At 37.4% G+C, this 18,468-nt stretch overlaps 1 protein-coding gene across 8 annotated transcripts in view; it reads right to left on the reverse strand.

The window, feature by feature from the left end:
- Positions 1-1,993: 1,993 nt before the first annotated feature.
- Positions 1,994-18,468, reverse strand: part of rap1gapb (RAP1 GTPase activating protein b) — a 63,275-nt gene continuing 46,800 nt past the window's right edge. For 4 of the 8 annotated variants that reach the window (XM_046845207.1, XM_046845198.1, XM_046845171.1 and 1 more), the window contains 21 exons: positions 15,793-15,840; positions 15,012-15,050; positions 14,731-14,919; positions 14,382-14,485; positions 13,484-13,562; positions 13,348-13,401; positions 13,137-13,220; positions 12,954-13,054; positions 12,662-12,791; positions 11,325-11,480; positions 10,260-10,331; positions 10,026-10,112; positions 9,662-9,805; positions 9,353-9,484; positions 5,341-5,450; positions 5,145-5,264; positions 4,181-4,322; positions 3,852-3,957; positions 3,424-3,482; positions 3,284-3,323; positions 1,994-2,095 (listed from right to left, as the gene is read on the reverse strand). In XM_046845207.1, the coding sequence (XP_046701163.1) occupies positions 3,315-3,323; positions 3,424-3,482; positions 3,852-3,957; positions 4,181-4,322; positions 5,145-5,264; positions 5,341-5,450; positions 9,353-9,484; positions 9,662-9,805; positions 10,026-10,112; positions 10,260-10,331; positions 11,325-11,480; positions 12,662-12,791; positions 12,954-13,054; positions 13,137-13,220; positions 13,348-13,401; positions 13,484-13,562; positions 14,382-14,485; positions 14,731-14,919; positions 15,012-15,050; positions 15,793-15,831 (1,956 nt within the window). In that variant the 5' untranslated portion in view covers positions 15,832-15,840 and the 3' untranslated portion in view covers positions 1,994-2,095; positions 3,284-3,314. Of the gene's footprint in view, positions 2,096-3,283; positions 3,324-3,423; positions 3,483-3,851; positions 3,958-4,180; positions 4,323-5,144; positions 5,265-5,340; positions 5,451-9,352; positions 9,485-9,661; positions 9,806-10,025; positions 10,113-10,259; positions 10,332-11,324; positions 11,481-12,661; positions 12,792-12,953; positions 13,055-13,136; positions 13,221-13,347; positions 13,402-13,483; positions 13,563-14,381; positions 14,486-14,730; positions 14,920-15,011; positions 15,051-15,792; positions 15,841-16,205; positions 16,242-17,647; positions 17,799-18,468 lie in introns of those variants that run through there. The other 4 variants (XM_046845215.1, XM_046845179.1, XM_046845188.1 and 1 more) reach the window with 4 other exon arrangements.

Consider the following 18,468-nt stretch of genomic DNA (forward strand, 5'->3'; position numbering starts at 1 on the left):
CACCTTTTTAAAAGAGGGTTTATTTTACTTAATAAAAACCCACATCATTATTCACAGTGAAGTATCACGCTAAGCTTTTGCAGTCAAAGGAAACACGTACGATAATTTTTTATTACGTAATATCAGCCTGTTGGTAGTGAATATTTGCTGAACTGTAAATTATGTGCAAGCATCCATTATAAACAGTCTGATAAGCATTTTGACAATCGCGATGAACGAACATGGCTCTAGCATTGAGGAGTTCACGGTTCACTTTAAAAGATTCAACAAAATGCAGAGAAAATTGCGGCACTCGCGCGAGCGAATTCATTTCAAAACACATTAGTGCTGTTCAGTAATGCACAAAAATCTAAAACAATGATGGTACTTACATTTAATTAAAATGTTTTTATACTGTACAAACCATAAATTACATTATTTGACAGAGAAAAGATAAATACAGATAAATAAAAAAAACATGATTTTTATAAATAAAAAAACAAAACAAAAACAAATATCACAGCAGCAATCATTAAAATTGAATTATACCTCAGTTACAGAAGTAATAGCTGAGAATGTATTTTCATAAAGGAATATTTATGCACTATTCAACCTCATCCTTATTTACTGCATATGAAATGTGCAATAATCACATACAATGATATCAATTTCCCTGATTAAGGAAAAACACAATCAAACCATAAAAAACGTATAATGGACATCTAAAGGAAGTTTAGAAGAGACAGTCAGTAAATGTTGCTTTTGTCTATGGGTTCATCATAGTTTTCAATGATATAGTTTTATTGTATTTAAATTGTTATTGACTGCCCAATTATACTTTATTTCAGGTAAAATGTTTTGATTTTCCTCGGTACAGGGACGTGTTTAAGGCAATGAATCCATGTGTTATAGAGATTAGGTTAAAGCATGAAAGAGGACTTTGTTAACTATGATTGTATGTAATCTTTTTTCCTTTCCTTATGATCCAACATCATATAATTACTCAATCACACCAGTATCTACATTCCAAAGCTTACTCTGGCCTTCTTTACGACGTGTCAGGATTTCAAACAGAGCAGATAAAGCTATAGAAGGCAACTTGAGAACGTCTCACAGTAGACAGCACAGTGAATAATTTCAACCTCAAGTGCTCTGAAGAAATAAGAAGAAGAGTCACATGTGTGTAACAGCACACTACATCCATTACAATCTAAAAGTCTGAACTTGTTCCCAATGCAAATACAAATACTGCAAAAAATCAAAGTTGTGAAGTCTCGTGCATAAAAAAACACCTATACCTTAAAAATAAATTAAACGAATACCAATGTTATATAATTATTATAAACAATTGCTCACCTGACAAGAGAGAAAATGGTTCGTATATTCCAGCACACTGCAGTTCACTTAACAATAAACAACGTTTATAGATATTCACAGAATCACTTAACTGACCAAAATAATACAAAATATACTGCTAAAAAAACGAAAAGCCTACACATAATCTGTTGCACTGCTGTACTGTAGGTGTTCATTCATGGATGTTTTGCAGCACAAAGAAAGTATGTTTAACGCTGCACTGCACTTTTCTTTAGGTTGTAGTTTTCCCAGACAGATGTGTCCCGGTGAGTGACAAGCTCATGAATTCTGCCTGCATTTATAATCACGAATAAATAAATAAATAAATACAACTATACACACACACACACATACACAAATAAGTAGACATAATAAGGGCCACCAGGAACATGTGCTGTGCGTGATGCCACACAGAGGTTACAGAATGAGTGGGAAAAAAACAAGAAGTGACAGACAGAAAAGGTGTGAAATTTCTGGTTAAAGCCATAACACCCTTTGCTGGTATTGCAGGCAGCAATTTAGCTAGATGAAATGCACTCCTTAACAAGCCTCAAACTGTTTCTATTGACCCCTGTGTAACAGATAGCCTTCATGACCTGCTGATGTCCAAAGGCATGCTGAGACGCCTTTGTTCAGTTTTATGTTTAAAAAAAAAAATAAAATGGTACAAGGGACAGTATTCTTAGTTACAGGCTGTTTGATTGACAGCTGTCCTGCACTGGGTCTCCAGAGGGGCCACTTTACTCTGCTTATGGGAGTTCTGTAAATGAAACCCAACACACAAAAAAAAAAAAAAGCTGTTATATCTCAAAATATTTTTCAAGACATCCAAGTGCAAAATATAATTGCAGTTTGTTTCTATAGCAGTAAGAACAGGAATTATGCATCTAAGACAGACAGAAGTGAAAGTTTACAACATCCTAAAATAATCCAATAAAAATGAGATATTTATGGTACTTTGTCCATTACTTATTGAAATTTTTTATAATATTTTAATTGGCAAAAGCTTATGGTCCTTTGCCTTCAGTAACTCTATTAGCCCCTTGTGCTTTAATAACTACAACTACATGTTTCTAGTAACTGTTGATCTGTTTTGCACACTGGCATTGAGGAGTTATAACCCATTCCTCAGTTCAGAACAGCTCCAACTGTGCAATGCAAATGAACTACTTGCTTCAGGTCATTCCTCAACATTTATTTAGATTAAGTTCAGGACTTCGAATTAGATACACAGAAACATTCATTTGAACCATTCTTTTGACCCACTTTCTCTTGAGATTATATTCACAGACAGATGCCTGGACATTTTCCTTGAAATTCACTGATATCATTCAGAATTCTTTGTTTCATCAATTATGGCAAGCCATTCTGGCCCACATGCAGCAACATAAGCCCAAACGATGACACCACCACCATGTTTCACAGATAAGGAATACGGTTCCATTTCAGGAATTCGAGCTGCGTCGCAACGCTTTGGGAACGCTTTCGCGTACCACTCTGAATCACTATCAGTCTATTTTGGTGTGATCAAGCCACAAAACATTGTAATCATTGTTGCATGAGATCTTAAGCAAACTGCTGATGGGCAGCAATGGCTTTCTCCTTGAAATCCTGTAATGCACATTGATGCATTGTTGTGCATGAAATGAATTGACGTAAAGGGGCAGTGAATATAAATGTGTATAGTGGGTGTTGGCAGTTCAACTATTCAAGTTCAACTATTGTCCAGTGAGGTAATCCTAAGACTGGCTCAGTGCAAAGTGATGTCCCAACACAGTAATGAGATAGGCCGCAGTGGTGGGAGCACGGGGCTCATTTTCCAGAGTAAAGTATATACATTTTTTTTGTGAAAATCTGAATTTTCTTTTTTTTTTATGGGTTCAAGCGCCACTGTTAATACCAGCATTTTCAGGAGCTTTCTTTAAACAGTAAGAGATAAAATTCAAACCTGCTGATGGGCATTCATCTGTGGAGAAAGTCTAGCAGTTCTGCACACACAGACACACAGGCAAATACCACTATCACAATCTGTGGTTTATGCTGCAAAAAGAATCAATCAATGAGGAAATGATTGTTAAAATGTCTCACTGAAGCAGAGTGTCTCTCTGTTCTGGGCCGAATGGGGTCAGACAGCTGTCGAGAGACGACTGTGAAGTCAAACACAAAAGCTTCTTAGGAAAAAAGCTGCAGGACTGGTAGGACTTCAACATATTTCAGGACATCAGTTTTACATAGAGCATTTTCTAATAATTGCTGTTTAGTAATTGAACTATTTGAACTATTCACCATCTGCTGACATTAAAGTCAATACAATCCCAAACAACCCTTTAGTGAAAGATTTGTATGAATTGTATTGATTTTTATGACAAGAAAACCCATTCCCAATGCAAGTGTTAACCCTTGGAGAGAAGCAGATGGTATATAAGAATAAAAAGGCTGAACTGAAAGCAAAATAATGTAAAAATCCCCTAAAAGCTTCTATCAAAAACCTCCTACATTTATAATAGATTACTGACCTGGTTGGCTGCGTTGGCTAGTACTGCTAATACTTTCATCAAACCAGCTACTGCTGTATGTAAATGAGTCCCGTTTGTGTGGTGTACCAGCAGAAGACAGACTTTCCTGAAGCACACGCATAAAAAAGAAAACATAAAGGTTGAAATTAGCTGGTCATTTATTTTCAAAGCTTTCACACTGCACATTCACTTGAGAATAAATGACCTTGATTTCTATTACAGTTCATTGTTCCTGTAAGTAATAAAACTTAGCTCATAAGGATTATATGGGTAATTGAGCATGCTGTCTGCATCATGCTGGAATGTGGTAGACAGAAAAATTGAGCTACCAGCCCTGTGTCATAGTCTTCTGTAGCTTCATTTTCCTGGTCATTCTCTTCCACCACACTTGTGAAGCTGCTGGCATTGGATGAGGACCGAGATAGATCGTGAGACTCTGGAATGGAGGGGGCTCTACAGCACAGGGCCAAACTAGGAAGAAAACACATTCACATAGTTACTAACTACAGTCGTACACTTGATTTTATCTACATGTATTATACTGCTGGCACACTGGATATCAGGAAAGAATAGTACTTATTATACATGTGCAATATTTAAATCAACTGTAGCTGCAGAAATATATGGGTATGTTATCTTTTCGCACAGTCTGTTACATTTGCCACTGTATTTAACTGTGTAATGGTTGCCACTGCAGCCTCTTTTATTGTTCCTTTTTTATTAATCATCCTATATCTTTATTAATTTATAATGATAAATATTTATTTATACTTTTTAAAACTCCATTTAATCTAATCTTATCTTATCGTACAGTTTTTTACTGTGTTGTACTTTATGTGGTCCTGTGTAGGGCCGTGCAGTCTCCAAGCCACTTGACTCGGAGAAAGTATACCGAGCTGTTACAGAAAGTCAGCAGCAAACACTGAAAACACTGTATTGGCAACCACACCAATAGCAGGAAATTTTGAAACCACAATTACCCACATTGCATGACATCTCCTTGCTACTTCACAAAAATAAAGATGCTTGCAAGAATAGCTGGTGTGAAATCAGAAACATTTCAAGGGACTACATGAAATGTTTTGATGATGGCCTGCCCCCTAGTGGTCAAAGCTAGTAATCTTCCAGAATCAAAAAGACACACAAATACAATTCACAGTGAATATACATGTACGTGTGGTCAGCCACACAGCAAAGTACAATGCTTCTGGGAAAACAAACCACCATTTATTATAAGATGTTCTAGTATTATAGACATACAATTTCATTCATCATTCTCACACACTTACTCACCTGGTCCTGGTGGTAGGCATCTCAGGTGAACTGTGATTGGAAGAGTTGTCAGTATTAGGCTCATGCAAGGCATGGCCACTATCGGGTATCTTTTGCGTGCAGGGAGACACCTCCCTACTGCTGCAATATAAATGAACATTTCTGCACTGTCACATACAACAAAAAAACAAACGTGGCTTTTCTCTACTGTTTTTACCTTTTCTCCTGGACTTCTTGAATATTCTCAATACCGATCGCACTGCTCCGCCTGGAACTAAATGGACCTGATTTCTTTCGGGTCGGGCTTTTCCCAGGGATGATCAGAGACTATGGAGAAAAAAAACCCAGGAGCGTGTCAGATACAGCGCATCTGGAAATTATTCACAGCACTTCACTGATTCCACATTGTTTTATATGCATTTAATTCATTCTTTTCCTTTAAATTCTAGCAGCAATACCACAGTATGACAACATGAAAGAAGTTTGTTTATAATCTTTACAAATTTATTTTAATTTAAAGATTGAGACATCCTGCAAAGACGAATGGGAGAAACTTCCACAGAAATAGGTGTGCCAAGCTTGTAGCATCATACTTAAAAAGATTGAGTTTGTAATTGGTGCCAAAGGTGCTTCAATAAAGTATTGAGCAAAAGCTGTGAATACACGTGAATTAAAATTTTCTTGTCGAAATCTAAGATTTCGAACAAACGTATTTTTCATTGCCATTATGGGGTATTGTTTGTAGAATTTTAAGGAAAATTATGAATTGAATCCAATTTTGGAATAAGGCTGTAACATAGCAAAATGTGAAAAAAAAGTGCAGCGCTGTGAATACATTCCGGATGCACTGTAAAACTGTTTTTGCAAACTTTTTTTTATAGGTTTTTCATATTGATTTGTGTTATATAACCACATTTTTGTGGCAAATATGACTATAGTTTAGCTCAGGGGTCACCAACCTTTTTGACACCAAGAGCTACTTCTTGGGTACCGACTAATGTGAAGGGCTACCAGTTTGATACACACTTCTAAAATAACAAATTTGCTCAATTTACCTTTAATTATATGTTATTATTAATAATTAATGATATTCATCTACACCAGGGGAGTCAAACTCAACTGCACAGGGGGACAAAACAAAACACACTTTAGTTCGTGGGCCGAACATGATAAACATTTATTGAACACACTAAAACAATGTTTTTTTAACATAAATATGAATAAAAACAGACAAGAATATTATTACAGAATAAATAAACTTAAACTTTAAATAACTTAAAATATTTTCTTCTCCTGTCAAACACCAGACGTCTCACAGCTTCATCATGCAGCTCTTTAGAAACTCAGTAAATAACCGGCTGATGGGACTCTGATTTCTCCTCTGTTTTCACACCAGCTTCACTTTGTGATTTTGCTCTGGTGAAAAACGTCTGCTGAAATGTCAGATTCTTCTTTAACTCTTCTACTTTCTGTATCTTCTGCTGTGCATTCAGGTTTTTCAGCTTCTCCTGATGTTTTGTCTCGTAGTTCCGTCTTAGATTCAATTCCTTAATTACAACCACATTCGCTCCACAAATAAGACACACGTGTTTACCAGCAGTGTCAGTAAACATAGACTCAGAATCCCATCGGTTTTGAAAGGCTCTGTTTTTAGAATCCACTTTTCTTTTCGCCACTGTGAGGCGCTGTTTCACAATAACTGTTCAATAGGGTTAAATACATCAACAGAAGCTCGACTTGATTGACGCTGGAATGTTCCCAGGTAGTCTAGCGTTCGGTAAGGCAGCTGAAACACTGCATTATGGGATCTGTGGTTTGTGTTATCAGCGTTTTATATAACCGGGCCATTAATAACAATAATAATAGATCTATAAAAAATCATCTCGCGGGCCGGATTTGACACTGAGTTTGACACCCCTGATCTATGTGAAGACACTGATCATGTTAATGATTTGTCACAATAATTATTAACACTGATTTAACAAGGTAGGAAACAGATATTTTTAGAAAAGGCTCGCGGGCGACTCATGTGGTCCTTGCGGGCGACGTTGGTGACCCCTGGTTTAGCTGATATTCTATTAAAAGTATCTAAACCAGGGGTGGGCATATATATATACAGTGGAACCCGGTTATCTCGCCCTCGGTTACCTCGGCAACCCTATTAAGTCGACGTTTTTGAAGTGGAACCGCCAAATTCTCGCTTTTTCTAAGCATTTTTTACCGGTTATGTCGACTTTTTTATGTCGCCGAACCCTAATATCTCGAGCACAAGAGGGGAAAAATTTGCCATTTAACGTCGGTTATCTCGGTGCAGCCGCAGAAGAACTCACGAAAGTGGCGGAAAAATCAAGGCTTACAGCTGCTACAGGTGTTGTATTGTATACTGGTGAATCTCTGCTGTTAGTTAGTGCACATATGCCTTTTGTTGTTATGTTATGCGATGAACGGGAGGCGAAAGTAGAAGCGCGGCGCTAAACAGCACACGGGAGAACGTGGGATGAGCAGCAAAAGCATAGAATGAACACCGGCAGGATCGGGGGGGAATCCGCGATGCGCTTTGGGAAGAAAAGCGCAGCCGCTGAGAGAGTGCCGGTGGGAAGACACGTACCGGGATACGCATGCGCGATAAGAACGACCGCCGTGAACCAACATATACCAACAATAACGGACAGTGAGAGTGTGGAAGTTTAAATAGGAGCTGGTGATGATGCTAAACGAGCACCATATGTGCGCGATTGAAGCCGGGAGCTTCAGAGAAAGCGGCCGAGAAAGCACCTGCCACGCCGAAGGGGGCGTGGCAGGTGGATTCCTGACAGATAAACATGTACTGTATGTATTTTTTATAACATGCCTTCATCAAACAAATAGCGGTAACGCTGTTGTGTAAAAAAACCCTCCAAAACACGTGCATGCACATTCTCATTTATTAACGCACATCATGTACATAAAGAAATTTCAAGCACGTTAATATATTGCCGCCATTTTGATTTTCGTTTATCTCGATCATCAGTTATCTCGATGCTTTTTGGCGACCCCCTAGGACATCGACATAACCAGGTTCCACTGTATATATATATATATATATATATATATATATATATATATATACACACACACACACACACACACACATATATATGTGTGTGTCTGTGTGTGTGTGTGTGTGTGTGTGTGTGTTACATTAGAGATTTGGCAAATTCAGATTCATCAAGTGGCAAAAGATCAATTTGTTCAATTTGTTCAATTTGCCAGTGCATCAATAAACACAGCAGAAAACCTTAAGTTCAGTTTCAGTAGGAACAGTGTTGTTGAACTCCTTATTTTGCCAGTTCATCAAAGTCTGGGGTAAGTTTTGTTGTGGCAATTCTTAGGTAGATCCGAGGTGTTTGTTAGAAACTGTCGCAGTTTTTAAAGAATATCAGATTACCGGTAAGCTCTCTTAAGAGAAGAAGAGAGTATTGCACACGAAAAACGTCAATGGAGCTGAAGTGCGACATCTTTTGGGGAAACATGGGCATTACAGGGGAAAGGTAAATTGAGCAAGGTTTACCTGTACCTATTTTCATAGAATTTGGTCACGTTCGGCGGGCCTGGATTAATAAACCCAACGGGCCGTGTGTGGCCCGCGGGCCGTTGTTTGCCCATGTCTGATCTAAACTCTAGCTGGATTTTCCCGATACAGCTTTTCTGTCAGCTTGCCAAATAAGTTATCTGTTGTTGCCAAGGTATTTACTGCAACATATTAATGTGCTGAGCTCCATCTGCTACACTGTTCAACACACTGCCTGGATCAGTTTCGTTCCGTTGAGACTGCTGTTGAGTTTTGACATTTCTTTGCATTTAATATTTCACCAATTAGATGTGGGACTCTACATGGTACTCCTTATTAAATTTTTGCATGGTGCCAGAATTCTTCGGATTCTTTATAAATCTCAAGGCATTTTTTAAAACCCCACCGTTTAAAACTATAAAGATTTTGTTGCTGATTGAGTAGAACATTTTATGCATAATTATACTGTAAATCAGAATACATTATTTTCCTATCAATGATTGAAACTGCTCAATTAAGAGTCAAGGTCAACATCCAAAACTGCAAGTCACAGAAGGCAGAGAGACTGGCACTGGCACTCTGCTAACTGGTACTTTTCTAGAGCATCGCTGCCTTTTCAGGAAAAAAAAAGTCTTGTTTTAATATCTCAATGCATGTCAGTTTTCTAAATAATACTCACAATTCCAGGTGTTTTGGGGATATCTGGGGTATTATGAGTAAAGCTGCCACTGTGGCTGGTAGAGACAGTGTGGGACTTCTTGTTGCTCAGACCCATAGCATCCATAGATTGACTCCGATTGCGAATTACTTTCTACACACAAAAATACACACTGTGAGAATGAGTGATAAAGTGAGACAGAATGTGCTGGGTGTTGAGGGGTATAAGGTGGCTACATAGGTATTGGTAAGTAGCAGGTTGAAAGCAAGTGAACAAAACCTCCTGGGTTTCCTCTTCTGACACTTTCAAAACACACTTAGATAGACATACCTTAAAGGACTCAAAGAAACCTCCACCTCCACCACCTCCTCCATTCTCCAGTTTCTCATCTTCTCCTCCCATTCCCATCATGCATTGGCTGTTCACGTTTAACTCCTCATACAATGTCTCCAGCAGTGCAGAGCGTGTTCTCTCCTGCACACAAACACAGTACAGGCTACAGGCTACTCACACAAAGTAACTCACATCGAGAGCTGGGTTAAAGGAATATGTTTAAAATGTTTTCAACTTACATAAAAACAAATGCTGCAAATACCACTTTACTGTTTCATCGGAAGGAACATGCATGTGTGAAAGCGAGGTTAGAAAGCGTGAATTCTAGTGCAGTAGAGTGAGTTTTCACACACTTGCTCACCTCTAACTTAGCAAATTTCTCGGCTTTATAGCAGGAATACTCAGCATTGATGAGTTTTGTCAGAAGGAACTCGTGGAACTCTGGACTCTAGTCAGGAAACAGTATGTAAAGTTTCATATACAGATCAGCATATGCTGGTTGCAAGAATGACTAAAATATATAAATAACCACATAACCTCTTACTAAAACAATAAATAAACCAGGGGGAATTGATGGGTTTGAAATGTGTCTCACTTTTTTGAAAATGGCTGGGTCTGGGAGAGAAGGCCCAAAGAAGGGCACATCATCTCTCGAAGTCACTGATACCTGCAATAAAAGACAGTAATATTGTACTATGCAGTATTATGCAGTGTGTGTGTGTATGTGTGTGTGTGTGTGTGTGTGTTTGTGTGTGTGTGTGTGTGTGTGTGTGTGTGTATATATATATATATATATATATATATATATATATATATATATATATATATATATATATATATATATATATATATATATATATATATATATATATATATATATATATATATATATATATATATATATATATATATATATATATACTGTAATCTATACTCAACATAAAGCATAAAGACAAATTCTTGTCAGGACACCAAACGGAACCTTTGCTATTTTTCCATATGGACGGTTTTAATTGCAGGATACACACACATAAGTATGCATAAGTACAGTAGTATATTAGGGCTTTATAAGGACAGAAGCATTGGGACACTATTTCAGCCATATGTGGTTCTTCCACAAACTGTTACCACACACACCTGTATAGGACTTCAATAGGAGACCCAAACCTGTTTCAGAATGACAATGCCACTGTTCACCAACTAAGCTTATGTGAAAGAATGAGCTAAAATAGATTAGCACATACAAATAATCTTATATTCAGGTGTAATACAGGTAGTCCCCGATTTACAATGGAGATGCAGTCCAATGACCAACCCAATCGTAACTTGAAAATATCTTAAGTCAAGACATACTGTAAATTACAGTACATGATTTAGCAAAACAGAGCAATATATGTATAATGTATACATTTTACAGTATATATGTTTGTGCCAGCGAGTGCGTGTATTAGCGGCAGTTCATGAGCGGATGGCGATGCCGTATGCGCTCTCCATTAGTGTCCAGTGACACCACCAAAAACACAAAAAAAAGCTTTCTAACAACGAGACAAGTGAACTCGAGAGTAAGCCATCTCACATGAAAAAATTTACATTATACAGAATATTAACATTATATAGATTCTTCTTTCAGGTCCACAAAACAACCAGACAGATTTGTCACCTTGTAAATGACGTTGTCTGTGCAGGCATTCTCCACTTGCACCACCACATAAGCATGCAGGAAATTGGATGCAATCATATCTGGCACAAATGGTGTGTTTTCCTCTTGAAACACAATAGCCACAATGTCATTTCCTATATGCCTCTTCCTCTGCAGCTGAAAGCAAAAAAACATTGCATCTTTTAGATTTTTTCTTATCATATTCTTAAATTGATAAAGTAAACCAGTGGACCACACCATGAACAATGAAATGAATTATTAAAATCTTTTACAGTCTAAATACTAATATGAGATGGCTGAAGTTAGTTGACTGTATATATGAAAAAAGGCAAAGCAGGAAATAAGCTCCTATGTATGTGAGCAAGTAACACTGAAAATATTAATTCAGTTAAACAATTACATAAAGACATTCACTAAAATAACATTTTAGCACCTACTACGCATTTGACAGGTTGTTTTAGCCAAAGCGTAAATATTTTTCAACACTTTAGTCTGCATGCTAGAGTTACACTTATATCAATACACCAGCAGACATTTCTTGGCATAACCATGTGATAGCAAGGCCATGGTTGAACACTGCTTTGTGAATGGAAGGCAAATCTGGAGGAAAAGACTGGTAAGGATCACACACCTGTGCATAGTTTTACCAGCAAGTGATCTCTGTTGCAGTGAGCAGCAGAGAGGATAAAAAGCAGAGAAACACACACTGAGCTGTGTGTGTGTGTGTGTGTGTGTGTGTGTGTGTGTGTGTGTGTGTGTGTGTGTGTGTGTGTGGATGGGTGTGTGTGTGTGTGTTTGTGCATTAAAACCGAATGCTGAAAAGCAAAAGTAAATTACTGTGTGCTACAGTAGGTGTTTCCTGCAGATGCTGTACAGCTAATCCACTGTATGTTTGCTTCTAGAGCTGTTCTGGAAGTGTGTTTGCTATGTGGCTGTAGAAGCTTAATATTACCTGTGTCAAAACACTAGGGGGTGTTTACTCTCTGATTACTCAGAGAGAAGGTGCAAAAACAGATGGCTTGCAATGGCCTGTTGTTCTGCACTGTGTGATGTGGTGTCCTAATTAACCAAACATATGGGTATATGTGGTGACAGAACAACGCCCAGCTCTATAGACAGGTCAAAATAAGCCTGAAATCGTCACGAAGGAGCCACAGGAAGTAGTTTGTTCTTAATGTTTTTAGTGGATACACAAGATTTTAAGTCTTGTTTTACATATGGCCTTAAGGCTAAATATTTTATTGACAGGAGCAAGACAAAGTATAGTGTTTAAAAACATAGTGTGAACAAAGCAACGCAGTACAGTTTCACAGATGGCCCAATAAGACTTTCCTTACCTGCTGTGAGTCTCCTTCAGTGAAGGGTAGTTTGGTGGACACATGGAACATAATCTCCTTGTTGTGGAAATTGTGATACACTGACTCAGTTCCAGTCTGACCATGTGTAACATCAAGACCACCACGAAACCTGGCATATGGACATATTCAGAATGGCGAAAATGCATATTTTCACAGTAAATTGTCACACTGCATTCAAACCGATTTCTTAAAAACAGGGTCAGAAATTGCCATTAAATAAGATATAATTACATGACAGTAGACACACAACATTTAAATTGAAAACAATTACCCTTTAAAGTCATGTAGCTCAATCTTCTCCCCCAAAAACTCCAGGAACTCAATAAAGGCTGGACTCTCCTCGTTGTTCCCAAAGAGCTCCTCTTCTGAGGTCTGTAGGGGACACAAACTTTTTAGAAACAAAGCTTTTCTGTATTCTCTTAAAACCAGGAAAGAAATAGCTGTTGCTTATAACCTGGCCAAACTTCTGATAGATGACTCCAAATTTGAAGTTGTTGCTTATAACATGCTCATCAAAGGTTACGATTAGTCTGGAAGCCTGTGTGAACACACACACACACACACACACACACACACACACACACACACACACACACATACACATATTGTCTGTGTGTGTGTCACAAGACGTGATGTGAAAGAGAAGATTTGTAGCAGAGACTGACCTTTGGGTAAAGGACTGGATAAAATCTGTCCACGTTCACTTCTTCACAAACAAGCTAAAAGAAATGAAAACTGTCAGTGCAAATGATCAAACACGATTTCTTATACTTCACAAAGTGACAGATGTGTTTCTCTTACCTTTGCCATTTGAATCACATTGGGGAACTCAGTCAGACAGGAAATGGGTATCACATCATGGTAGGTTTTAAACTTTGACCTAAAAGATATCAAACACTTGTTTAATTTCCTTATTACTCTTTCGATTCACAAAATTAGGAAGGATTTTAATACTTAAAATCCACATGGTTGGGGAAATTACAGCATTATTTGAGGCAGCATGACTCATATAGTAATCATTGGCCCTGCCAAATTACTTTTATGGAGGTAAAAATTATCAGAAAATGTAATGATTATTTAAGTAAGAGAAGGTAAAAGATAAAAAGCTGTAGAAATACCAAGAGAAAAAAAGAGAGGTGGTTATAAATTGGCAGTTTGGTGGCTAAGCAGCATGTGCTGTTGCCAGTGTATCCACTGTGCTGCTGCATTCACTGTGACTGAATGGAGATACATTTCATTTGAATTTCATTTCGAAATATTCTAAGATATCCTCTATGTTTCTCTTTCCTTTATGATCTCCTGTCAGTAGATATTTGTCACTGGCCAATTTTCTGTGAAGTGTGATATACTGTGGTTGATAATGTTATTTTCTATAATTTAAATTATACCAAACACATTTAGAATAACGGCAAAAGCAGGCTTGTTAAACAGAGGAATTAGAGAAACTGTTAATCTTTTTGATATAAAAGTACAGTACAAAGGAGAGCACCTGAAAGGAAAGAAGAGGTGGATGAGTCACAGAGTGACAACAAGCTTTGTGTAGCACAGACAATGCAAGAATTGAAGGAGTAGAAGGAAACCCGAGAACAGAGAGAGAATAAAGAATGAGAATGGCAAGAGATGAGATTGTGTGTGTGTGTGTGTGTGTGTGTGTGTGTGTGTGTGTGTGTGTGTGTGTGTGCACGCAAGTGAGTGTTACCTAAGCAGTAAGCGAAGGTGCTCTTGGTCCCCAATCACGTCATACTTCACTGAGAAGACAAGGTGGCCCAGCACTGAGTCCACAGAGTAATAATTAAAATGTTCCTGTAGGGAATTGAAGGTGCACATGTTCACTCACACATACTGTATAAAGTCTATATTTTTGCTGTCTCTTGCTGTTTCCACTGCGTTATACAAAGTAGCAGGTAAATTAAAAAATTTTTTTATGTATATTTGTTTAGCTGATTATTTGGACCTCTGAAATGAAACATGCTAAAATAAATTGAAAACTTTTGTTTTCTTTTTTAACTGGACAAAAAACCGACATAATTTCTTTTCTTAACACTCACCTTGCTCAAAAAATGTTTCCTGTAGATTTTGGCTATGCTATTGCTCTCCAGTTTCATCTGGGAGGCTGGACATGGAGGTGGCTCCACTTGCGCTGGGATGGTACTGAGATCGTGATTGGTCCCCTCAATCCAGTAACCACCAAACTGTGGCAACAGAATCAGAGGAAACGGGGCTTTACGTCCCAGCACCTGTGAATCATTATGAAATAAATGTGTATTGATGAGCTCCACGAAAAATAATATTATGACGTCTATGTATCACATTATTTTATTTTATTTACCTCATGAACACTTGGATAAGGAATATAATCCTCTTCTGTCTGTAAAATAAACACAAAAGAGATAACATAGTTCCATAATTCCATAATTCCTAATCCATGGGCATTAATGTTGAATTCTTCACTCTTCTAGCACAGCTTTTTACTGAATTTTAAAATCTAGTTGTGGCGATTTGGCATTGAATCAAAAGAGCACAAGCAGTCAGGCACTGGTGTCAGATAACCAGGCCTGGGGCAAAGTCGTCATTCCAATTTATCCCAAAGGTATTCAGTGGAGTTGGGAATAGGGCTCTTTGCAAGCTCCACAAGTTCTTCCACTCCAAACTTCTCTGTATGGAGTTCACTTTGTGCTCAGGGGGAATGTCATGCTGGAGCATGTTTCGGTCTCTTAGTTCCAATAAAGGGAAATTGTAATGCTATAGCACTCAAAGACAATTTATATGATTTTATGCTTACAACTTTGTGTAAACAGTTTCAGGGAAACCCATATATGGGTGTTAAAACCAGTTGGCAAGTTTGTGGACAACTGACTAACACATCCATATGTGGGCCTTCCTTAAACCATTGTCACAAAAGTCTCCAGTCCTCTCCAGTCCTCTACGCCCAACACCGTTCCCTGATCGAACCAATGTTTTTTTTTTTTTGTGGTAAAATCCCAGTTGAAATTCTTCTAGAAGATTGAAGGTTATATATACAATTATAACAACAAAGCGGTTGTAAATGTGTGTAAAGTTTAGGCGTCCACAAACATTTGGCCACATACTGGCTTCATAACCAATCTTACCTTAAGAGGAGGTGGAAGTGTGCATCGCTGCTCATCCATTCTGCTGTTCTGTAAAGCAGAAAATAAGCTGCAATTATACAGAGCCTTTTTTTATTTTAACCCACTCTCAACAAAACTGAGCTGTCAGCTTATTCGCAAAGCAGCCAGAAAATACATACATTTCATCTCATCTTTTTAGAATTTATATTACACAGGCAAGAAGCAGGAGCAAAAGCTGTATAATGTACAGAGACTGTACAGTGAGCAGACTAAAAAAATACATAGAAAGATTGAGAAAGTTACAAGAGAAAAGAAACAGAGTGTCTTAAGAAGAGTGTCACCAGCAAGGCAACAGCCACAAGGTAAGGTGTAAGAAGTGACAAAAGAGCATGTTCAGTCTATTTCTCGAGAGACTGGATGCAAACTCTGTTTACCTGCAACTGCTCAATCATTGCAAATAAATCAGAATTCTAGAAACCAATCAAGAAGAGAGAGAGAGAGAGAGAGAGAGAGAGAGAGAGAGAGAGAGAGATGTGATAAGATAAATGTTTTCCTTTTCAGAAACAATTTAATTTCTCCTGTAGGCAATCGCTCCTTACACTGACACTGGGTGAGCAGTATGAAATAAAAGCATGCACATAGATACAGATCTTCAACTGCTAGTGCATATTTATTTTTTCATTAATAAAAAAACAGGGACTATCAGTGATATTTTCTGTGTATCTTTCCAAACATAATGGATTCCTAAATTATAGCCTGTATGTTTTCATAAAAGCAATCATAACACTAGCTTCTAAAACAGCTAATAATCCAATAATCAGAGAAAGGACAATACCTAATAGAATTGTGATGGGCTTTAATAAGTACAGTAATTGAATTGTAAGGGCAGCTTTTAATTTCACTATTCGTACTCGTAATAATTAATGGGATGACGGAGCAGATCACCTCACCTAATTCACAGCTTATTGCCACAGCGTGATTACCTTTTAAAGCCTTAATACCTGATAATAATTCACAACCGTTTTCATTGTCTTGTGCCAGTATGCTTTTGCAATCTACACAAGATGTACGGCATGCTAGATCTGGGATTGTAACAGACTTGCAGTATTTATGGTTTCGCATGACAGCTAAAAAGTAAAAGTTTGGGGTAAAACCTGCTTTCAAATATGGGCTTCCCATTATAAGCATAGAAAGTTATTGAGGTAGATAGTAGTTTATAGGATTATAAATTAATTGGTTAAAAAATGGGGTGTTACTATAAATATAACAAAAAAACCCACACTTCAATTGAATCTTTAATGATGGTGGTAATGATTTTGCCAGGCATGTATAAAAATGTATACTGGTATATATGGTCAGTGTGTAAATGCAGAAGTGAACATACATTTAGTTTATCCCGATAAGAAAAAGTACCTAATTGCTATTGTCTGCAGTGACAAATTGTGAAACTGTAAATCCAACATGCTTCTCCTTGTGGTCTGCTGATTCAGCTAAAAGCACTAATTCATAAAGTTTCCAAAAATGTTTTTAAAAATAAGTTATAAGGTTGCATAACATGAACAAGAAGAGAATTACATAACCCCAGGATATGTCCATAATCTTATTACACAATGTACTCATGCAAGTGATTCACTAGTAGTTCTAAATGTCATTTTTCCACAAGCATAAAAAAACCTAATTGAAACTGAATCATCAAAGGTTGCTTTTTTTTCCCACCAATTTTTTAAAAGTTATACAAGCACCTGATAAATTGCACCCCAAGCTTTATGTGAGTTAGATGTTTATACAGTATTGTCATTATACAGTTTATACAGTATCGTCATTTCATATGCATCCTTTGAATAAAAAGAAGCGTACACGAGAGAAATGTACTCACATCACTGTGTCGCCTACGCTGACCTCCTGCCCTAACAGCTGGCTTCATGTAAATGAAAGATCTTCTGGCCATGATGAATTCAGGCCGAAGGAACCCTAAAGAATGAATCTACTGCCTGGTGCCCCTGTGTTGTGTTATGAGAATCAACAGCTACTGAGTGGACTGACAGCAATCACTTCCTCAAACTACAGATACTTCCCTAAACCTAGATTTGTTACAAAACATACAATGGTCACTCATACTAACAAAATGTAAGATTCATGGTATTTAAAGAATATGCACCAGAGCAATTCAGTTGTATAACACTGCAGAAATAAGCTTTTAATTATTATTATTTTTTTTTTACTTATTGGCCTTGAATTCTCCTGGGGTCAGCTTCTATAAGATAATGGAGGTGCTGTGCTGGAAGGCTGTATCATGCCACTGTTACCCGCTTAGAAAATATAAAATGCTTGTTAACTGTTGAATTCTTATCAATGCTGAATTGATTTTCAGACTATGTTGTAGAATGTGGCCCTAAAAGGCCTAGTTATTGTTTCCTAATTAAGCACCTAATTCATAGGTGTGAACAGGTTTAATACACATAGTTTTTTCTAATCTTACAGACAACTGATTTGAAAGCGCAACATTTATTTCTAAGTGTATGTAAAATACTGCAATTTACCCATACGAATACATTCTCTCCTTCTCATTAACAGAGAAGAAAGATTTTTGCTCACAAGGCTTAGGGTGACCTGAGGTTACAGCAAAGCACGAGAATATAAAAAGCATAGCAATAAATATGGGAAAAAATTTTGCAGACATGCCAAACATGAGATTTT

Source organism: Silurus meridionalis, chromosome 1 (assembly GCF_014805685.1).
Source record: "Silurus meridionalis isolate SWU-2019-XX chromosome 1, ASM1480568v1, whole genome shotgun sequence".
Lineage (NCBI taxonomy): Eukaryota > Metazoa > Chordata > Actinopteri > Siluriformes > Siluridae > Silurus > Silurus meridionalis.